A 23,858-nucleotide genomic window follows, 5' to 3' on the forward strand; every position below is an offset into this window, starting at 1 on the left:
GCCCAGGAGTGGGTTTTGAGAGCCCCCCTGAACCAAATTCTGTACTCCTCAGTAGTGAGTCCAAATCCCTCAATCAGAGTTTCTTCATGAGGTCATAAGACCCTGCATCTTGCCCAGAGAGCGTCAGAAGCCTGTCTCTGCAGTTACCAGAGAACAGTTCCCACAGGAGTGCCCCCCCCAGAGAGGTTTCTTTAGTCTTCTGATATCACAAGCCCTCTCGAAGGCTGTGAACCACTTGGTGATATCATCACCTTCCTCAAACTTAGGGACAATCCCTTTGGGGATTTTAGGATCATAAGATTGCTCTTTACCCTTATTATTGGTATTAGTGCCACCAGAGATGGGGGCTAAGCCCATCTCTTTCCTTTCTTTCTCTAGAGCCAGGAGTCTGGACTCTAGCTCAAATCTCTTGACCAACCTACGCTAAAAAGTTGTTCTCTTCATTGGAGCTCTCCCCAATGTGTCCTCTGGGGCCTAGTCCACCTGTGTGGTACCCAGGCTCCCAGAAGCTGACTCTTGGAGTTAAGGGTGTAGAGACCCTTACTTCCCTGGAGATGGGGGGATAGGTATTATCCTCCTCCTCCTCTTCTTCCTCTGAACTGATGTCACCCTGTTCAGAGGGGTGGCTTTTTGCATACTCAGCCAGGAGCTCCTGGAGCCCTTGTTTGGCTGGATGCAGGCCCATGACTATATTTTTAAGTTTACATAGGGACCTCAATTCCTTGAAATTCAAGTGCAAGTAAGGAGTGAGGTCGAGCTCCTCAACCAGGTCCATGTTATCTTCACTAACAGCTGGGTTCTGTTGAGACATTCTAAACTGACAGTTCTAACCCTCTACCCTAACTGTAGTGACTTTTTATTTTTCTGGAATTCTAATGGGACTTAAGCAAGGCCCTATCAAACCTTTAGTATTTTGGAAAACCAATCTCAGAATTCTAAAGGCAATTTATGAGTTCTGTTGTGTGATCAGATGGTAACCAAGTTGTCCAACAAATGCAAGTTTGTATCCCACTGCTGGTCCACCAATGTGAGAAAGTGGCTCTATATATACTGGACCAGAATAAGGTACAGTGTGTATAGAGTCCACAAACCCCAGAGGTATACCAGAGGTTAAAGCCAGGTATGACCTTACTCTCTAAAGTGGTAGCTTGGTCGAGCAGTAAGGCAGTACCAGAGGACAGTGTAAAGCATTTGTTGTACACACTCATAGCAAAAGGTTTCACACACTCAAAGACTGAACTCCAGGCCAATTGTTTTTATATCAAAAGATATAGTTGTTTTATTTCTAGAACCAACAGGCATCAAAAATATACTGTTCTCAATATGAGAGGTTTCAGATGAGTACTTTGCAGAAAGGCAATAAACTTTGTAAAGACAATAGGTACAGGGGTTGCAGTAGGCAACACAATTCTACACATAATTTAGCATTGAGCTCAATGGATTCCATTATATAAACACAGGTGATTACTTTGTAGATTACTTTGGTAATTCCAGGACTGGCTCCTCAGTTCAGTCCTGGGGTCTAAGCTGGAAACAGTTTAGCAAAACTTTTTAGGTATTGTGGTGATTTTTCAGGAAAAAACAGCTATTTTAAAAGTTCACACTTAGAAACATTTAAACAGAAATCTGGCAATGTTATCCAACGGGAGAAAATTCAGGTTGCAGGTAAAGTACGATCTCGTTACTTTTGTAATCCAGTACTGGTCTCCTGGGGCCAGCACTGCGGTCTCAACTCAAAACAGGTAAGTAATTACGTTTCAGTATTTCGTGTGATTTTTAAAGAATATTTCTAGTTTTCAAAAGTAGACACTTAGAAGAAGTTTCATAGAAAAGCAGAGAATGGATTCCTATGGAGAAAATGCAAGTTACTAGTAAACCCACTAGGGATTACTTTTGCGTTTCAGCACTGGGCTACAAGGTACAGTACTGGCTCCTCTCCTGATCACAGGTGAGTATTTCAGAATTCGGATGATTTTACATGAATATTTCAAGTTTTCAAAAGTAGACACTTAGAAGATTTTTCGAGTCAAACCAGTCAATGTTATTCAATGGCAGGTAAGTGAGTTACCGGTTTCCTGGTGAGTACTCGACTGGTGAAGTTGTGGTTCTGAGCATAGACTCAGGGGTCCCCCAGGGTCAGGTAGGTACAGTTGGTTCGCCCTCAGCAGTGCAGGGGCGGCCGGGTGCAGAGGTAGTTAAGCCCAATGTTATCCAATGGGGTACGGGGGCCTCCGGTTGGTAGCTGCTGGATAGCAGGCCACGCAGCTGTGGGAGCTGGGTTCCTGGTCACTTGCTCAGGGCAAAGGGGGAAATAGGATAGGACAAAGGTGGCATGGGCAGCGGTACTCGGGTGGCTGGATGCTGGGTGCTTTTGAGCCGTCTGGCGCTCAATGTTAACCCCATGGAAAAGGTCAAAAGGGAACAAAGGCTGCAGGCTCGGGGTCGGAGACTCTCCAGGGGCGACCAGCACGTCGAGAGGTAAGTTGGGATCTTGGAGCACAGGTAGGTACCCCAAAGGGAGGCACAGGGGGCTGTAGGGCGCCGGTGCAGGGGTGTCTTTGGGTGTCGGAAAAGCTTACCCTCAGCTGGTCGCGGTTGGGGGGCCCCTGGTTCTGAGTCTGCAGGGCTTGTCTGGTTCGTCGAGGAGGGTCTTTGGGCACTGGACTTCGGGTCCCAGTGAATGGGGGGACGTCCTTGTGGTCTTGGATCATTCGAGCACGGGCCGGGCTCGGCGGGTGCAGAGTCGGCTGGTCCGGAGCTTCCTGGCTGGCACCAGGGGGATGTTGCAGCAGAGCCTCTGCTGATGGAAGATCCAGTCTTTAAGAGGGTTAAGGCAGGCAGGTCCTCTGGGTGTCCCAAGGTTGCTGTCCACAGGAGTCACCGGGATTTAGGCAGGAGCAGGTTCCAGGATCGACAGGCCGGTAGGGCTGGGGCCAAGTCAGTTGTTGTCGTCCTGTTGTTAGCATCTGCGCGGCGGGTCTTCTTCTTCTTGATCTTCTTTCTTCTTTTGGTATCAGGATCTGAGGAAGGAAGGTTCAGGGAGCCCCTAAATACTGAATTTAGGGTCATTACAGGTATGGCAAGGGAAGGGACCAATAGGTCCCTGTCCTGGCGTTGGTACACCCCCTAGCCTGCTCCTCAACTGTGGGCGGGGGTAGGAGCCTAGCTGGGATGGGGCAGGGCTCCCCATCTTCAAGATGGTCAGAGCCCGGGGCCGTGCTTCACCTCGTCTCCCCCACCTGAGGGGTGGGGTTGGCACAGGCTGGCACACCCTTCTTCCTGACGAAGTTTTTCCAGACAGTCTTTCCGCCACAGTGGGGGTCAGAACTGGTGGGGGCCAGTTGCTGGGCACAGCAAATGGTCTGGAGAAGCTCACAGAGGCGGCATGCCTTTGAAGCTTCCCCTGCCCATCCTGGGGGAGGAGACTTTGCACCTCGCCCAGGATGTGCATTGCTGCAGGCCCAGGAGAGCGGGGGGCTCTCCACCCAGGGGTCCAGCAACATGTCTGCTGTGTGGCAGCCTCTGCAGCCACTCAGCCCAGACGTGGATTGTTGGTTAGGTTGTCAGAGGGCATCTTTAAGATGCCCTCGGGTGCATTTTACATGAAATCCCACACTGGCATCAGTGCTGGTTTAATATGCTAAGAAGTTTGGTTCCAAACTTGTCATTCTTCAGTGTAGCCATTATGGTGCTGTGGAGTTCGTAATGACAATCTCCCAGCACCATAAACTCTTAATGGCATCACTGCACTTACAGAGCCCAGGAATGGCACAGGGAACTGTAGGGGCAGAGGGCTCATGTACCTGTGCCCACACCTCTGGCATAGGGCACCCAGCTAGAGGGGTGACTAAAAGTATGCCAGGGCCATGGGTTCTGTGGGCATGGCACACAGGGTTGTGTGCCATGTCGACTCTTGGGTTAGCTCTGTACCTAGACACTCAGCCTGCGAAGGCAGTGTGTGGGTGTCAGGGTACAGGGCTACTGAGGGTGGCACAATAAGTGCTGCAGTCCTCAGGGGTCTTCTCTGGTCACCATGCCCTGGGTACCTAGGGTACCCTTTACAACAAGGGTGAACAGGTGGCCAGAGATGCCAATTGGGTTTTAGTTTCAACACAGCTTTTAGGGAAGGAACACAGGCCCTGGGTACCTGGTTGGCAGGGACCCAGGGCACACTAATTCAAAGCATATCAGTAGTTCAGAAAAAGTGGGGGCATACCAGTGCAAGAAAGATGGCACTTTCTCACACAGAATGTATTACTTATGTTTATATTATTCTATGTTTAACATGTATATAGGTCACTGAATAAATAAGTACATTTTTATCAGAAGTATTTATCTACAATTGCTTCATAATAGAATTACAAAAAAATCCAAAAATGTATTATAAAACACATTTATTTGCTTAAATTATAGTAACACTTGAAAGTCTGAGTTTATTAAATACAACCTGAATCTACATAGATTAACTTCCTTATACATATATACCATCCATGTGCCTTTGTATCTATATATTTCTTAACCACATCCATGCTAGAGAGTTTTCCCCTGCTGTGCTGGACAGCAATGAAAACGGGTGTGGTCATGACGAGCTCAGCTCGTCATGAGCTCAGGAGCACTGTGCTGCATGACGAGCTGAGCTCGTCATGAGCATGGAAGGGGTTAATTTACTTCCAATTTAGCTTCTCCAATGCACTACCCTATACCTCACCCCATACCTCTCTCAATATATCCTCGACCTCCACTCTCCGTCTCATCTCAAACCCCTATCTACTACTATAATCCCCAAAATCACCCTTTCTAGAGTCATCCATCCTCTACCCCTCTTTGCATCATCTCAAACCTCTTTTACTATTCAGATATTCCAAACAAGCTTTCTAAACCCTTCCCTCTGAGTCTTCCCGCTCTAACTCACCTTTGCTCATCCTAAACCTCCTTCTTCTGCTATGATCTCCAAAAACAGTTTTTATACCTTTCCTTTTCTATCCCTCCACTATCCTTTTCAGACCAACTAACAGACTCCTGTCCACTGCCCAAATTATTTTAATTTTTCCCTATACTAATTCCACCTTAAATCTTTTTGGGTTCCGGAGTAGCATATTACCTGCCGAAAAACGCTTTGACACCTCATCAGAGGTAGCAAGCGCTATATAAATGCAACCCCTTCCCTCTTCTATCCCTCCACTGTCCTTTTTCAATCCAAATAATAAACTCACATGTGCACCGCTCAAATAAATTTCCTTTCTCCCTATCCTAATTCACCACTAATACTTTTTGGGTTCCAGAGTAGCATGCTACTCGCAGAAAAGTGTTTCAATGTCTTGTCTGGGGATGTAAGCAATTACAATTTGATAATTGAATAAAAAACAAATAAAAAGAATTTGCTCATATTTTATTGAGAAGTAAAGCTTTGAAACTTTCCTAAAACTCGCATCATTGACTGAACTTAAATGTAATTGATATCAATGATTAGTTTGATTTGAGCTGGTTTTTCATTCATATACAGTGGCAAAGACCTGTCGTCGCGCAGAAGAAGAAAAACATAGCATGAAGGTGTAGTCCATTCTTGTAGGTAAAAAGGTAGAACTGGTACTGACCAGTGCTTCAAATGGGCTGGTTCTTTCCAGTACAGAGTACCAGCACTTTTTTTATTTTTAGACTGAGAGTGCCAGCACTGTTTAAATTAGAGGCAATACTTTTAATTAGAGAGTACCAGAACTTCTCTGAAACAAGCAGGTACTCTGGTACAGAATACCTACACTTCCATTTCAAGCACTGGTACTGGTGGCTATAATTAGACTCTTACCGCGCTATCACTTGTCTCTGCAGTCTATTTACATACTGTTGTATTATTTCCAGACTTACCCATACGTGTCCATTAATTAAATGGATCTTTTATCCGGAATTTTGAGTGTCTTTACCCAGAATTTGACTCTATAGCAGGTAGACAACATAGAGGTAGTGGGGAAAAGTATCACTTAGGTCTCGATACTAGTGACCAGCCCCCTCCTCACATGGATAAATATATTTTTAGCTGGCAGGACAGGAATCCCCTGATGCTGTAGTAGCGATTGTGAGCAAATATTAATGGAACCAATGCTGTTCTTCAGTGCACCGGGTTGTATCGGAAGACAAAACGGAAGCGATATCACGTGACACTTACTCCAGGACATTGTCAAATGAAGTCCTTCTTCAGTTGCCACGTCCCAGGAGTCTGATTTTACCGATGTAGCCACTTCCTGGGCTGAGTCCTCTTTTTGTGTCTACCCTGCTTGTCAGTGGCGTGGGTTGCTGGATGCATTATCCAAGGGCACACGCCGAGTTCAGGCAGTTGCAGGAGGATGGCTCCCGTACCTTCGCTTTCTGTTTTGTTTCTCAGAGCTGTGTGGCGGGGCGCGCTGGAGGCTGAACTGCGGATCTTGCAGGTCCTGGGTCTGCACCGACCACCTGGTGAGTGTGTAGTCTGTGTGATGGGCAATCATCTGGACCTAAACCGATTAACATGATTGCTCGACTTTATTGACCACGTTGGTCGAAGTCTCTTTCCAGTTGGACTCTTCACTTTTGTGATGATCACGATGTAAGTTTTACCTTTTAATTATCTTATTCAAATAACGTGTGGAATGAGAATTGTATCTGCAAAGTGAAAACGACATAACTGCATAGCTGCCAAGGTTTCAGATTGCTGTGAGTGACATTTTCATAATTTCATTGTGATTATGAGTGACATTTCGACCACTAGGAGTGACACTTTCTCGCAAGCAAAATCAAGCAATGAAGACAAGGGTAACATATAAATAGCAGAAATTGTATCCATTTGAGCAACAAGAAACTCTAAGAAGAACTTAAAACCACTGAAAAGCACCTGAATTGGAAGGGCACTGCCTGGAGACAGACTGCTGTTGTAAGTTGAAGAGGGCAGGCTGGCACTGCAGCGGGTCTGAATATGATCTAATTAATCTGATCATTCATGACGGTGCATCAGACCATCTTTCTTTTAAGCCAGCCCGTGCCAATTGGCCCCTAGCTTGGCATTGGCAATCAATAATAATGGCATACTAATGCATTACTGGAAAAGTGAATATGCTAGCCCTCAAACCACTTTTTCTCACAATTTTTGTGAATACAAACAGACAAAATATTTTGTTTGTATGGGTGAATTTATTTTACCCTTTTCATAAGTTTTCAGTCTTTTTATAGAAGCATTTTTTCATAGGTGAGAAAAGGCACTAAAATACTAACATTTACAATATTTACAGCTCACATGCATACAACTTTCATACCACTATGACAACTGACATATACACAAATAATCCACAAAATCTATACATACTATATATACAAGCTTCTTTTGAGAAAGAATATCAATTAAACAACCACAAATAATTATTCTTTGTGGAGAATCAAATTATTATGACGCCCAAACAGGGTCGAACAACAAAAAAGGCAACAAGGAAATAAATTTCAGATTCAACAGTTGGTTCAAATTAGTGAATCAATAACATAAGAATGTTAAACCAGGGATGCCTATTTTGCTGTTATTTGCCGAATCTGAGTCAAAGCTCAGATTCTCCTCAGGGCTCTTTAAATGTAGATTCTGGAAAAGAGAGAGGAAGCTTGCTTTAGCCACTATTCATCAAACCGTTTTTATCCCCTAGCTGAAGAGATTATCACAGATTTTACCTTAGAAATGGAAGACGCGGTCCCGCGGTGCCATTTTTCAGGTGAGGGCTTTAGTTTAGACAGAGGTTCTGTTAAAAGAATATGTGATGGTTAACGGCCATCCAGAGACACGCAGTACATGTGGCTCCAACCCCTCAAAGCGTAAAAGTCCTACCTTTCGATATGACAAGCAGTGAAGCTACTGTTTTCTTGAGCGCTGTACTTATTTCCGTTTTCCAGGCAGAGCTGCTGCAGCCTGGAACGTATAAATACGAGCGGCACTAAGTACATGTGAATTGATCGTAGCAATTTTACAAGTTCTACGGTAGGTGGAAGTTCAAACATACCTGACAGTTATGTTTTCGAGCAGAAGAGTAGCTGCTCGGCCAGCCCGTAGCTCCTTTGTTATCGCGCGGGCGGTGAGCCGGGACCTTTGCACGGCGTGCCAAAATGTCGGTATTAATCACGCTGGTTTCTGGGGAAAGTTAAAGTATATTGTTTAGCGCTAAGCGCACAAACTAACCCTTCTCAGTAACAGGTTGTGGCGCACAGGTACTAACCTTCCTCTCCAACTAGTACATCAGGAAATGCGAACCCATTGGTGCACAAACCCCATGTGAGGTTCCTACTTGATGGCTACCTACCGCTAGGCATTATGGTCATTGTAGTGACTCTGAAAAACATTTTACAAACGAGAAACTTCTGATAGTGAATTAAGGCCCGTTTGTGTGCTATTGAATTTTAGTATCAGGTATGCTTCTTTTTTTAGAAGCATTTGTTCACTGTTAGTGCCAGAATTCAATTGAATCAGATTGAACAGCACCGTCCATTTGAACTCATTTTCCCCATGGCTATTGTCAATGAAATGTTGGACAAGTGGCGCTGTGAGTACTTTGTTCTTGATGCGTGACCTATGTTGCGTCATGCGTGTATTTACCTGCTGATTTGTCTTTCCAATGTAGATTTTCGGGCAGGAACAAACAATGGCATAGACCACATTTTTGGTTCTACAATTAGTGAAATTAGAGTGGGTCCACGTTGTGGTCATGTGTTGGAAGATTTTCCCTTCTATAGTTGTGTCACATGCGACGCAATTCCCGCATCTGTGATGTCCCTCAACCGGTTTCAGGCCCCATTTTGACAATAAGTCGTTCTTTGGTTTAGTTATTCTGATATCTGCCCGAACTAGTTGTTGGCCAATATTTTGGTTTTTTCTGAAAGCAAATATTGGACGGGGGAAGGGTATTTCTAATTCTTCTAACAAATGCCAGTGTTTCAGGACCATTTGTCTTATTTTGTGAGTTTCAGCACAAAATGTCGTGACGCAGACCAAACTCTCTAATTCACGCTTGTTTTTAGTTTCAAAGAGGCATTCTCTGGGTGTGTATCGTGCCCTCTTGTAGGAGTGTTTTAGTAATTTTTTGGGGTATCCCCTCTGCTGTAACTCATCACAAAAATGTTGGCCATGAGTTACAGCAGAGGGGATACCCCAAAAAATTACTAAAACACTCCTACAAGAGGGCACAAAATAAGACAAATGGTCCTGAAACACTGGCATTTGTTAGAAGAATTAGGGCAGATATCAGAATAACTAAACCAAAGAACGACTTATTGTCAAAATGGGGCCTGAAACCGGTTATGTGGGAATAAAGAGCCAAATTATACGGCAGGCTAGACCAAGTTATGTTGCAAGGAAAGGCAACTTATGTCGCATTTTTTTTAGGTCTCGACTACTCAGCACGCATGCGCTGCATAGGAAAAGACCTATAGAAATCAATTCCATTGTGCTGCCAAAAATGTGCACGCGTTGCATTGCTTTGAATGGCAACGCATGCACGTTTGGCCTTGCGGGAGCGAGCTTTCAAACCATCTGTTTGTAATTAACAGATGGTTCCTGCTCGCTCCCACAAGGGAAACAGCCGGATGCCCCCTTCTCTATCCCCTCCCCCTGCTGCCTCTCGTCAAACTTTTTTTAACTTCGAGCCCAAGGCTGCTGCGATCTATTTAATCTTGCCTTGAAAGCCTGTGCAACGTTTGGGTTTGATTTACCAACTTTCATGTGTGAAAATGTACAACAGTATTCCGCATGAATGGGGAAAAATAGAGCAGCACAATAGCAAGAGTTGCACTCTGATTAAACTATTGGCAGCACTGGTGCTAACAAGCTATTTTCTCACCATGATGACATGCACAAGACTTGCACTTGAAAAGTGAAGTGAAGTGTGGCTCACTGGTTAGAGCAGGCAGACCCTGAAGCAGAGGTCAGACCCGGGACCAGGGTTCGATTCCCGACGCGGCAGGGTGTTGAGCTCAAATGTCCACGGACTCGATAATTCTCGCTTCGGTGCCTGACCTAATCATGGGTTCACGCTCTGCAACTCTGGGCATTAAGCTTGCTTAATCTCCACAACGGCCCCCCGCGGCGGGATGCCTGGCTTTCACCTTGGGGATGCCCTGTAGGGGCTATCTCACAGGGAAAAACCAGGACGGGTTCCCAAGGCAAGCGCGGAGATACCCCTTCGGGGGTCGATTCTGGCGCTATATAAGAAATGCAATAATAATAATAATAATAAATTTCAAAGGGAGGCCAACTGTCCCAGGGTAAACCACCTCAAAAATTGTAATTTCCTTTAAATTACATGCTACATATAGGGATATCTGTTCCTTGTTTGAGCTTACTTTCATTTGGCGCTAGGCGTTTACCAGAGCTGTGCCATGCTTGTTATTTTAGTAGTGTTGTGCACTGACAGTAGGGGAGTTGGTGCTCCGTGACGTAAAGCGACTTTGGTGAGGCAGTCGCACTTAAAAGTTGATCAGCGCTACAGCATCTGCCACTTTGTGGCACTTGTGTAAATCTGTGCATTAGTTTAGAGTTGTGCGATGAAGCTAAGTCAAGTGCGCCCTCAAATACCAAACACTAACCACGAATGAGGGGCGCCAAGTGTGCTTCTGCAATGAGATGCAGAGTTTGGTGCTGGGATCAGCAAACCTCTGAGAGAAAATAGAGAGAGACTATTGTAACACAGGGTATGCAGCTGATCCCCGGGGAAGGCTTGATAAAACCAAAAGCTGAAGTGAATTCCTCTAGTCAGAGAAGCAGAGCTCACCTACCTTGACAGCATCACGAGGTCCGCATCCCCTGACAGATGCACCAAGCCTGACATCCCCTCCGAGCGGATAAACTGGATCTTCTCCCTGTTGAGGGAATCAAATAGCTCCAGGATGTCTTTGAGAAGCAAGGCGCAGATGTACAACAGGGCAACAGCGGGTAAACTCAGCTCGGAGGTGTGCCCCGGTGGTCGCTGCCCCACGCCGAGCCCAGGTGAGGGGCTCCCGCCTCTGCAGTAGAGGAGGCAGGACATCTCATCTGTTCTTGTGTGAACGCTTCCCCTGCCGCAGCTTCATTGATACCTGGCTGCCTCTAGTAGGGCAGACGGAAAGCCAATGAAAACCAATACCTGAAGTTCAAGGCAGCCGTGGCCCTGCATGCCAAGCAGCCGCAGCACTGGCCCTGCGGGAAGGCATCGCTATTCCAAACCTGAGCTGCCCGTAGTCCTTAGTAAAGGTGTGTGATGTTGACCAAGTGGCTGTGTTGCAGATATCAGATAGGGGGATGTTACCTAAGAAAGCTATGGCTGTCCTTTGTTATGGGTAGAGTGCACCCAAGGCAGCACAGGTAAAACCCTCTTAGCTTTGTGGTAGCAGGGTTGGATGCACTGTACTATCCATCTAGCTATGGCTGCTTTAGAGATGGGATGACCTCTGTGAGGCCTTGCAAAGAAGACAAGCTGTTCAGACTACTGAAAGGGCTTGGTCATTTCGATATAATACGCAAGTGCTCTTTTGACATCCAACATGTGCTGGGCTTGCTGCTACTGAATCTAGCTGCGGAAAAATCTTATTAAAGTGACATGGTCATACTACCTTGGGTAGGAACATACGATTGCTTCAAAGATCTGCCCTATCCTTGGGAACCTGGATGAAAGGTTCTTGGTAAGTTGAGTCCTTGTGGCTCACTAATACTTCTGAGGGAAGTAATGGCCACTTTAAGCTACCTTCCATGAAAGGGAAGGGGTTCTGAGTGTTGAGGTTCAAAGGGTTGCCTCTTAAGGACTACACTGAGGATCCACATGGTAGCAGAAGTATTCCACAAGGTATGAACCTCTTAAAACCCTCCAAGCCTTGATTAGTGGAATCCTAAATAGAGATGAAAGTTCTTTGTTTTGCACATAAAATGCAACAGCACCTAGGTTTTAGGCATATTGATGTGTAGAGAAGGCCAGACGTTTTCAGATGTAAAAGGTAGATGATGTCCTGAAAGTTATGCAATAGGGGGGGCAGGCCTTTGGAAATACAGTAGTGAACAAACCTTTTCCCCTTTGCAGATTAGCAGGTTTGTGTACGGAGTCTACATGCTTCTCGCAAAATGGTCATGCATTTCTGGGGAAGCAAAAACAAACCTCTCAGGTGACAGATTGCTAGGTTAAGCTGTCTGGGGTGAGGGTGTCCGATTTGGCTTTGGCTCTCCATGAGAAGGTCCGGTCTGAGCAGAAGCTTCTTGTGAATGCAGATGAACATCTCAAGTTCAAGTTCAGAAATTTGTATAGCGCACTACTCACCCAGAGGGTCTCAAAGCGCTTGGGAGGCGGGTGAAATTACTTATCGAATATCCAGGTTTTTAGTTGCTTTCTGAAGGAGAGGTGCTTCTGAGTAAGGCGGAGGTGGGTGGGGAGGGAATTCCAGGTCTTGGCCGCTAAGTAAGAGAAGGATCTACCCCCCATGGTGGATCTGTGGATGCGCGGAATTGCGGCGAGGGCTTGATTGGATGATCGTAGTTGGCGGGTGGGGGTGTAGTAGGACAGTCTTGTGTTGAGGCATTCGGATCCTAGGTCATAGAGGGCTTTGTGTGCGTGGGTGAGGAGACGGAACGTTATTCTCTTGTTTACGGGGAGCCAGTGGAGAACTTTTAGATGACCGGAAATGTGAGCTTGACGAGGGATGTCCAGTATGAGTCTGGCTGATGCGTTTTGGATGCGTTGAAGTTTTTTCTGTAGTTTGGCTGTGGTTCCGGCGTAAAGGGTGTTTCCGTAATCCAGCCGGCTGGTGACCAGTGCGTGGGTGACCGTCTTTCTTGTTTTAGTGGGGATCCAATGGAAGACTTTTTTGAGCATGCGTAGGATGTTGAAGCAGGATGATGAGACGGCATTGGCTTGTCTGGTCATCGAGAGGGAGGAGTCCAGGATGAAGCCCAGGTTACGTGCGTGATCCTTTGGTGTGGGTGCAGTTCCCAGGGCTTGTGGCCACCAAGAGTCATCCCAGGCCGAGGGGGATGAGCCTAAGATGAGGACTTCCGTTTTGTCCGAGTTCAGTTTTAAACGGCTGTTCTTCATCCACTCTGCTACTTCTTTCATTCCTTCGTGTAGGTTGGTTTCGGCGGTGTTCGGGTCTTTGGTGAGGGAGAGGATCAGCTGGGTGTCGTCTGCGTAGGAGATGATGTTGAGGTTGTGTTGGCGTGCGATGGAAGCGAGGGGACTCATGTATACGTTGAAGAGGGTGGGACTGAGTGATGATCCTTGTGGTACGCCGCAAATGACTTCGGTGGCCTCTGATTTGAAGGGGGGCAGGCGGACTCTCTGGGTTCTTCCGGATATGATCCATTCCAATGCTTTTCCTTGTATTCCGATGTTGCTGAGTCGTTGTATGAGGGTGCTATGACAGACTGTGTGGAAGGCTGCGGAGAGGTCCAGTAAGAAGAGGGCAACTGTTTTTCCGTTGTCCAGTAGTGTTCGAATGTCGTCTGTTGCTGCGAAGAGGGCGGTTTTGGTGCTGTGTTTGGCTCGAAAGCCGTTCTGTGAAGGGTCGAGGAATTTGTTGGATTCGAGGAAGGCGGCGAGTTGACTGTTGACTGCTTTCTCAATGACTTTGGCTGGGAATGGGAGGAGCAAGATGGGGCGGTAGTTCTTAAGTTCGGAGGGGTCTGCTGTGGGTTTCTTCAGAAGGGCGCTGAGTTCAGCATGTTTCCAGATTTCCGGGAAGGTAGCGGAGTTGAAGGAACAGTGGATGACATCGCGGAGATGGGGTGCGATGATGGAGCCTGCTTTGTTGAAAATGTGGTGGGGACAAGGGTCGGTTGGCGATCCTGAGTGGCCGGAGTTCATCAGTCGGATGGTGTCTTCAGTGGTGATTGGGTTCCAGGCGCAAACGTTGTTAGCGGGCGGTGTTGGTTCGGGAATGGGTGGAGTGGACATGTCTTCGAACTGGTTTTCAAAGCTGTTATGTATTTCGGCGATTTTGTTATGGAAGAATGAGGATAGAGAGTCGCAAAGGTCTTGGGAGGGAGAAATGTCGTTGGTGCCGACGGTGGGGTTAGTAAATTCTTTGACGATGTTGAATAGTTCTTTGCTGTTTGGTGCATTGTTGTCAAGTCGATCCTTGAATGCTGATTTCTTGGTGGATCGGATTAGTTGGTGGTGTTTGCGGGTGGCGTTCTTGAAGGTGGTTAGGTTATCAGTGGTTGGATTTTTTCTCCAGGTTTTCTCGAGAGTACGACAGAGCTTCTTTGATTTCTTAAGGTCATCGTTGAACCAGGGGGCTTTTTTGCTACCTTGCTTGATAAGATGGTTTTTCAAGGGTGCAAATTCGTCGGCGCTATGGGTGAGCCATTGGGTGAGGTTTGTGGCTGCTTGGTTTGGGAGCATGGAGTATCAGGGGTGCTGGCTCAAGTGGAAGCCAGCAGGACAACAGTTAAGGATGCCCATTGGCTGTGGGTGTGGGTACCTGGAGGCACAGTTTGGGCATTTTGCATTTTTAGGTTGGTAAATATGACTATTTGTTGAGTGCCCAACACTGGAAGTACCTATGTAGGACTTGATGGATCATGCTGAGCAGGTCTGCAAAGTTGCTGCCCACCCCGTAAGGTGTCTGTTTAGGGTTATATGTTGTGGCAGATAGCCAAATGCTAAATCACCTGCACTAGTGTTGATAGCTGGGAAGTGTGCATGCCATCATGTTTCAGAAGTACATGGCGGTAATGTAATTCAGGTAGATGATGGCTCAACCATTGTATTGAGGGGCCACATTCCCTATCCAGTCATGTTGTTGAGATGAGCATCCCAGCCTGAGAGGGAGGCGGCTGTGGTAATGGTCACCTGTAGAAAGGGGTCTGAGAAAGGCCAGCCTTGCAAAATGTTGTTTAGGCTACTAATACAGAGAGCAGTGAGCATTGACCTTTACTAGCACTATATCACTAGGCATGCCTCTAGACAAGCATGTCCAGCTTGGGGCCCAGATCCCTTGCAGATTTTCAGCAGAACTACTGATATGTAAATTAGATGGATTCAGATTCAGTCTATGTAAATGTATCTTACAGGGATAGCCTGAAAATCCAGGATGATCAGACCCTGCTGGGCTTACATTAGATACCCCTGCACCAGAGAGGCAGCACCGAAAGTAACCTTGATCTGTACATGTCTCAAAGCATCCAGAGTAAGGACAACACTAAAGAGTTAGAAAGACATAACTTAATTTAGCCCAGAGTACCAGTTTTATGATGATATAATTTACTATAATTCAAAGACCACATGAGCCTACAGGTTGAGAACCATATTTTTTACAGCTTTCCTTGTATGTACAAATCTAAATAGCCGTGGTGGTAAAACACTGAAACAGTCCTAGTTGGCACTTGACTAATAGGTCTTTATTTCCAGTCTGCACCTTGATGAACTATTCTCGTCGGGCTTCTGAAAGAAGTAGCGCTCCACATGCCTGGAAATAGCTCTACTGTGCAGCACAGGCTACTAAATTCGAAGCTTTTGCTAGGCTGAATATGTGATCCAAAATTCAAAATTGAAAAACGTTGATCCAAAAATGTCTGCATTTCAGAATGTGTATGCTGATGTTTGAAGAAAAATGGTTTGATTTGAAAAATATATTAAAAGTGGATATTTGAGTGGTAAAACATGAGGTTGGAGTTTCTTAGTGTTAACGTTACTTTGATGACAGGAGCATTGCAGCTATGGCCGTCATGTATTAACTGCTGAGAGGCATTCCAAATCGATAAAGCCTTTTTTTCACATTACTGCTGGCAACCTTGAAATAATTACCGCGGTAATCTTACATGGAGTGCCCACTAATTTAAGCTTGTCTGATGTGGTCACTATTACCACACTAATATTAGTAACTCTGTATGACTTTAATTGAGAACAAGTAGTTCTTAGTACAGAAAAGGTTGGGAGACCCTGCATTTAGACTTTGATTGTTCTCACAAGACAAGGAGAGCATCACACTACACGCAATCGGCAGTCACTGGAATGCGTAACAGTAGTGTCAGTTGGGAGTGGCAGGCACAAGCAGCCTCCGTTTAGTCTGGTAATACCTGGGCAAGCTTGGAAAATTACAGAATTGCTAGCATTTTATGCCACAACTGGAGGCTTGATACTATCCAGACTACCTTCTTTGCAATTGTACCAAAACACACGTTTTACTTTGGTTAATGTTAATGTAATTAAAAATCTAACACACAATATGAGTGGCTTTTATAATATACTGAATAGGGCTGCCTGGTTCAATTCAACCTTTGGCACCCTTAAATGATCTTTCCAATGCTCTTGCCTGCTCCTGTCCGGTCATCATTTCACTGATCCTATTGATGGACTTGCCTCATAGCTGGACTCTGAACTTTTTCTGCAGTATACTTGAAGGTATACGATGAGCCTTTAGACTGCTGTCACCCAACCTACTTGCTGTGATTTCACTACATGCTCTTTAATGGATTGTTCACTGCTAGGTGAGAAAAACAGTACCATTTCAGCATTCCAAACACTGCTTGAAGCCACAACGTTAATCTAATGTGATCAATTTACGTTAGGCAGCACAAACGTGATTGAAGGAACTCAAAGTACTTTGCACAAATGGTGATCAGTTAAAATGAGCACTGACCCAGCCCTAAAAGGGCCACTCCAACCTGAATAGATAGGCCACACCCCATGAAAATATGATCAACCCCAGTTGCTTTTCTCTCACCAGTGAAGGGCAAGTTGAATCCCTTTAGCGAAGCTTTGCAAGAATGAAATGCATGTGCACAATACTCCAGTGTTGATTGCACATCTATAGGAATATCTACGTTTAAATATTTAGATCCAAAACAAACACTTGAATAATTGTAGAAGATGATTACAGATCATATTGGTCCAAATTGGTTGTGGGTTTGTTAGGTATGTCACTTGGCCGCCAGATGTCAAAAGTACCTCACAACTGTGATGTGTGCAAGGATACCCAGCTTGCAGTTACTACATCACCTTGATATTCCAAGGAAGCAATTGTTCTAACAAAATTCGAGTTAAAAACAAGCATTGTCAACGCCAATAGGTCTCAGCAATGCAAGAGTTATTCAATTTGTCAATGTGTTTCAGCATTGCATGGCCAGATGGTAAGTCAGACCCCCCAGGATATAGCGGCATGGAATAGCAAATTTAGCGGCACAAAAATGGAAATTTAGCGGCACAAATATGGAAATTTAGCGGCAATTTTGCGGCATTTTATGTGGCCATTTTTCCTACAACAAACACAGATATCTTGTTTTTTTTAGTTATTTAACAACATGAAGCTATGTATATTTGGTTTCTTTACAATGTAGACACTTTGGGGCAGATTTACAAGCCCCTTGCGCTGCTTTTTTGCGCTTGGTGCCACTGTACCTGCTGCACTAATGATGGCTATACCTATCGCCCCTTTTATTAGTAAGCACGTTAAATAGTACAGTGTATTTTGAACACAACCTGATATCCCACCGGATGCCCGTTCCATCCATCTATCCACCCACTCTTCATCCATCCATCCTTCCCCTCATCATCCATCCATCCTTCCCCTCATCATCCATCCATCCATCCTTTCACCCACCCCCTCATCATCCATCCATTCCCTCATCATCCATCCATCCATCCACCCTTCCCCTCATCATCCATCCTTTCACCCACCCCCTCATCAAACATCCATCCATCCCCTCATCATCCATCCATCCTTCCCCTCATCATCCATCCTTCCCCTCATCATCCATCCATCCTTTCAACCACCCATCCATCCATCCATCCTTCCCCTCTATCCATCCCCTCATCCATCCATCCTTCCTCTCATCCATCCTTCCCTTCATCCATCCATCCTTCCCCTCATCCATCCTTCCTTTCATCCATCATCCATCCTTCCCCTCATCCATCTTTCCCCTCATCCATCATCCATCATCCAGCTACCCTTCCACCCATACATCCAGCTATTTAAATTTTCTCTCCATCCTTCCCCTCTCATCAATCCATCCATCCTCTCTCATTATCCATTTATTCAATCTTTCATTCATCCATTCAACCCATATCCTGGAGTACAGAAAGGTGCCATTGCTTGTTTGCCTTCTATGGCCTGTAGTCCTTTTTTTAAATCGGAAAATTGATACTCTGCTAATTCTTTAATCTATAGAATAAAACCATGATTTCATAGTATGCTCATAGAGAGCCCAGCGTTTTTGCACTAAACTTCAGCTTTAAGGAGAAGCTTGCTACGATCCAATGCTAAAAATCGTACATGGATGGAGCACTTAGTGCAACATCTTTAAAGCAAGGTCAGACATTTTGCTAATACAATTCACATTAGAATAGAAGTGCAAGCACATAGACAGTTCCGGGTGTGCATGCTGCAGATAATCTCTCAGCAATGCAAGATTCGAGTTAAAAAAAAATATATTAACAGATTTAAGGTAGCGTGTCTTTTGTTTTCAATTTAAATTGTTCTCCGTTTCTCTCCCAAATTGACTTGCTGACTGTGTTTAAATTTGCCAGGTCAGTAAATGAGCCTTCTCACAGGCCTAAGACTCGAAGTTCCTATTCCTGTCATTGCAAACCCTTTCACATTACACTCGAAGGAGAACAGCTCTGTCCGATTCCTGCTCCATCCTCTGTGACAACAACCCATCCCCCCCTCCCCTCCTGTTGATGTGCAAGGTGAGGGCTCCCATTGTCATTCTTGTGGGCCAGGAAGAGGTGCGAACGAGCGCAGTCCCGGGCAGCTCTGAATGACAAAGAGGCTAGACCTTCACACTGCCAGCTGCAGCCGAGCTGCTTTAACCCTCTGACCCCATTGTCTGTAGATCATCTACAGGTGTGGGGCAACCGGTGCATGTCTTTGGATAAAGCAGACCCCCCAGGATATCGCGAAAAATGCCGCGATTTCTACAAAAATGCCGATTTCGCGGGCATTTTTGTAAAAATCGCGGCATTTTTTAAAAAGTGCCGATTTCGCGGTAAATCGCGAAATCGCGATATCCTGGAGGGTCTGGTAAGTGTTCCCTAGGTAGATGCAGCAGCCAAGCGGCTGTAGCTGAAGCACCATTAATCCTTCGTGTAACCACGGGCATAAACACTGGGGGTTGGTACCACCCCATGAGGAAATCGTAGCTCGCATGCCTGGGCTTTGGATACCTGGCACCCCGCCAGGAGTCGTAGTGAAAGAGGCTCTGCTATGCCCATGCTGCTGTGCCCTTGAAGGGTACCATCCTGCTGTGGAATAGTCACCGGAACGAGACAGAAACATACGGCATGCCGCCATCTTAGAAGTTTTACGGAAGAAGCATTATTCAAGGGGCAGCCAAATGCAAAAAGCTTCACCAAAGCAATGAGAGAACACGAGAAACTACTAATAATAAAAAGCGTCAGCAAAAGCAATGGGAGAACACAAAGAAGCAATAATAATAACAAGCATTGGCATAGCCGGCTAGGTCTCTCGTTTGGGACCTTATAAGTATTTAGTTATGCAGCACAATATCCATGGTGCAACAACATCAACTGTTGCATGGCTAAACACTTATAAGGTCACAAAGGTGAGACCTATTGGCTATGCTAGTGCTTGTTTATCTTGAAACCGGATGGATTCAAGCACTGTAGAACACGCAAATGTGTCATGAGAAAGAAAACTGCACATTCAAAATGTTACTCAACAAATAATGTTTTTGTCGATCTTGGAAGCACCTGAAACACTCCCTTTTTATCACTGTGCTTTCTAACTGCTAGAGTAATAATTTGTGTGTAGAGCCCACACATGTACTGTTTCTATAATTAAAAATGCATCTGCTTTACTCTGTGTATCCAAAACCTCTTGTAAAGCTGGTCCCGAGGAGCGGCTGTATTCGTTGTCCATCCTGTATGAATACAACATTTTCCAGCTATCGCCACAAGAAATTTTTTTTGGGTGAAAAAATCAGTTTTTATTATTTGCATTCTGAACAGTGGCAAATAAATCAAAACATAAAATATCAATTATGACAATTATCGTGTACATTTAGTTTAGATAATCAGCAATAAATTGCACAGTAGCCCGGTCGGCTGCAAATAAGACTGTAAACATTGGATTTAACAACTCGCCCCCACATTTCTCATAGATCTTCGTCAGAACTTTCTTCGTCCTGTTCGGGTATAGGCTCACATATGTTTCCCCGATAAATGTTCCATGCTGCCCATATTTTGATCAATTTTTGAGGACAGCCCGAGTAATGTAGACCGTCCTTTCTGCCATCATGGCTAAATCTATATCTTTACACCAGGTCGTTAGTGTAGGCAAGTCCTCTGCTCCCCATTTCTGTGCTATATTGCGTTTTGCCACAATGAATCCCGGCGTAACCCATGTTTGCTGCAGGCGTGTGAGGTCATTTGGTTCCCATATGTTTAGCAGGCACTTTCGGGGCTCTGGAACCATTGATACAGCCGTGGCTTGTGATAGTGTTCTCAGTATCCTCCTCCAAAAATCAGCTATCCGGGGGCAGTCCCACAGTGTATGATAGAAGGATCCCTCCTCCCCACAACCCCTAAGGCAGTATGGGTGTTGTATTCTGCCCATTTTATGCAGGGTGCTTCGAGTGTGGTATGTGCGGTGCAGGATTTTTAATTGAACTAGCCGAAGCCGTGCTGGTATCCCTACCGCTTTGGGAGAGGCCAGTTCTTCCTGCCATTCCGACTCATCTATGTCCCCTATGTCGTCCACCCATTTTTCTCTCAACCGTGTTGTAGAGTTCGGTAGATTATTAATTAATTTGCCGTAAGTGACTGACGGGTCGCGTTTCTATAGGAAGTCTGTTAGCAGCCTATCTTCCAGTGGGGAAGCCTCAGGGACCTCCGTACCCTGCTGCAGTGCCACCAGCGGTGCATGTCTGACCTGTGTGTATTGGAAGACCTCAGAGGGGGCAAGGTCATATTGTTGTCGGAGTTGGGCAAACGGAATCACATTTCCCTTATCCCGTAGGTCACCTATCGTGGAGAGACCTATGTTGTCCCATTGGTCGAATCCCTTGTTGTTACGCAAGCGTCACAATTTTTTGGTATCCCATAGTGGGGTGAGTCGGGTTAGGGTCCCTCTCCACCCAAGTTGTGCCTGCGTAGCCGTGTGTTTTATTTTTTATTTTTATTTTTTTATTTCAAATCGTTCTTATTGAGAATTTAGGAAAAAGGAAAGGAAAAAACAATACAGTAAAGCTTCAATTACATATATTGATTCAAACATACTATTAAATGACACTTACACGTAACTAAAGGAAAAAGAAGATAAAAGATAAAAGGACCAAATACATGACATCCAAGCTAACAACAATAATGGTATTCACAGTGTGATCAGGTGCAGAGCTATACAAGCAAAGGACCATACATGAATAAATACAGCATTATACGTTGCTTCACGGGGGGATCATAGTGAAAAGACTTTACATCAAGAGATTTCCATAGTTTCTTATTTGAAGGCCGCCATGTGGCAGATTGCAGCGCCGGGTTGTCTGCTCCTCTCAAGAAGAAGAGCCACTCCTGCCAGATTTTGAAATTGACCTCTGATGAGCTTTTCCATTTGCACAAGATAACCTTGCATGCCAGTTTTAGCATCAGATCAAGAAGTTGACGGTCATGAGTATCATGAAGCTGTGGGTCTAGTGCTCCTAGTATAACATATACAAAATCCCTTGCGGGATTAATGTTAAAGACTTGGTGAATATAATCAAAGATCTTCCCCCAGAATGTCTGCAGTATAGGCAGTGAAAAAGCATATGGGCAAGATCTCCGATCCCTGTCTGGCAGTTCCAGCAAGTAGGTGTATCTCTCAGGTGACATTTAAATAGCCTTTGTGGAGTCCAGAACGTTCTGTTCAGCAGCATATATTTTGTTTGGCAGAGAATTGGGGACACTTTGTTAGCTAAGGCGGTTTTATGTATCATATCCCAGTCTAACATCACCCCTGTCATGTTGGGTTCCGATTCCCATTTGCCTTCCGCCTGTCTGTGGGATTTCCCGGGCAAAGGGAGGAGTAGTTTATAGACTCTAGACACGAAGTGGCCAGCGTGAATGAGATGTGGTAGGTGTGTCACAAGCCAAGGTGTGGTGAGGTTGCGCTTTGAAATGATGGATTTTAATTTCAGGAAGTGGTAGAAGTCTATGGGGGACAGGTTATATGACATCTGTAATTTCGAGAAAGGAATGGGTTGCGCTCCCTCATAGAGGTCCTTAACCATATTAATGCCCTTTTCAGACCATGATTCCCAAAAAAGGGTTTTGCCGTCTAATTTGAACATAGGGTTTCTCCAAAGTGACATAAAAAGTGTTTTTTTTTTATAGTAGCGTTAGTTTTATGGGATTGGTCGAGCCTTAGTAAGGCTCGTCTGGTATTCAGCAGGATGTATTTGGAATGAGGGAAGTGTGCTAAGTTCATACTAAGGAGGGTTGGTAGAGGTGCATGTGCGATGATAGATTTTTCAATGGCTAACCACACTGGGACATAGGATGGAGAGTCTACCAGCCAGAGAGCTCCCTGCTTGCAGAGGAAAGCCGTCTGGTAATTCCTGAACGAGGGAAGACCCAGGCTGCCCTTTTCTTTTGCCATTTGCAGCTTTTTCATAGATATCCTGGCTTTCTTCCCTCGCCACAGAAACTCACCAAACAGCCTATCTACTTTCTTGATAAAGTCGTCCGTAAAAGTCATAGGAAGCATGCTAGCTAGATAGTTCACCAGTGGGGTTGACATCATTTTAAGAGTCTCTGCTCTGCCCCACCAAGAGAGAAACTTGGGTGACCAACCATCTAATAGTGTGGATATCTTTTTCAGGGTTAGTTCCTCATTAATTTTTAAGGTTGATATTAAATCTTTCCCAAAACTTAAGACCCAAGTACTTAAAACATTGTGGCTGCCAGGTGAGGCCGGAAGTTCCAAGAATGTCACTATTCCCAATACTTTACAGGAGTTTGACCTCCGTTTTGTCCTTGTTCAGCTTGTAGCCTGAGACCCTAGAGAACTCATCAATGTTGTGCATGAGCGCCGGAATAGCCTCATCTGCTCTCTCCGACATAATGAGTACATCGTCAGCCTATGCGGTTAGTTTTATGGTGCAATCTTGAAATGGGATACCGGCAATGGCATCATTATGCCTTATGTGATATAGGAACGGTTCAATTGCTAACAAAAACAAGGATGGGGAGAGAGGACACCCTTGCCTTGTACAAGGAAGAGGAGAAAGAGCCACCTGCTCTAACCCTTGCAGTGGGACAGGCGTAGCGGGACATGACAAGTTTCGTAAATGTTGCCCCTAAGTTGAATTTATGCAACACTGCTTTGAGAAAGGCCCAGTCGACTTTGTCAAAAGCCTTTTCGGCATCTAACGTCATTGCCGCAGTGGGTGCATCTAGAAGCTTTGCTTTTCCAGCACATGCACCAGTACTCTAGTATTATCACTAGATAGTCTATTTTTTAGAAATCCTGCTTGAGAAGGGTGGATCAAGTTAGGAAGAACTCGCTGTAGACGGGCCGAGAGGATCATGGCTAGGATCTTGCAGTCCAGATTAATTAAGGAAATGGGTCTATAATTTTTTTGGGAGGGAGGGGTCCTTACCATCTTTTGGGAGTACAGCGATAATAGCCTCAGCCAGAGTACCCTTCACTTCACCAGTGTCGCTTATTTCTCGGAACAAGTGGAGAAGGAGGTCCACCAGAAAAGAGGCAAAACTTTTGTAAAATTTAGCAGTGAAGCCATCAGGGCTGGGAGCTTTACCGCATTTTAAGGCTTTAATCGCTTTCTCTATTTCAATTGCCGTGATCGGATCATTAAGACACTGTTGCTCTTCCGGGGAGAGCTTTGGTAAGTCACATTCGCTCAGGTAATCCTGAATCTTTCCCTCTTCTACAGATGCATTTTT

General features: G+C 45.2%; 1 protein-coding gene across 1 annotated transcript in view; it reads left to right on the forward strand.

Annotated features, from left to right (window-relative positions):
* Window positions 1-6,244: 6,244 nt before the first annotated feature.
* The window catches only part of MRPL32 (mitochondrial ribosomal protein L32), a 122,925-nt gene continuing 105,311 nt past the window's right edge, over window positions 6,245-23,858 (forward strand). Inside the window, exon 1 of the mRNA XM_086964873.1 lies at window positions 6,245-6,447. Coding sequence (XP_086820999.1) covers window positions 6,339-6,447 — 109 coding nt within the window. The 5' untranslated portion in view covers window positions 6,245-6,338. The remainder of the gene's footprint in view (window positions 6,448-23,858) is intronic.

The sequence above is a fragment of the Lissotriton vulgaris genome, chromosome 4_1 (assembly GCF_964263255.1).
Source record: "Lissotriton vulgaris chromosome 4_1, aLisVul1.2, whole genome shotgun sequence".
In the NCBI taxonomy this organism is placed as follows: Eukaryota; Metazoa; Chordata; class Amphibia; order Caudata; family Salamandridae; genus Lissotriton; species Lissotriton vulgaris.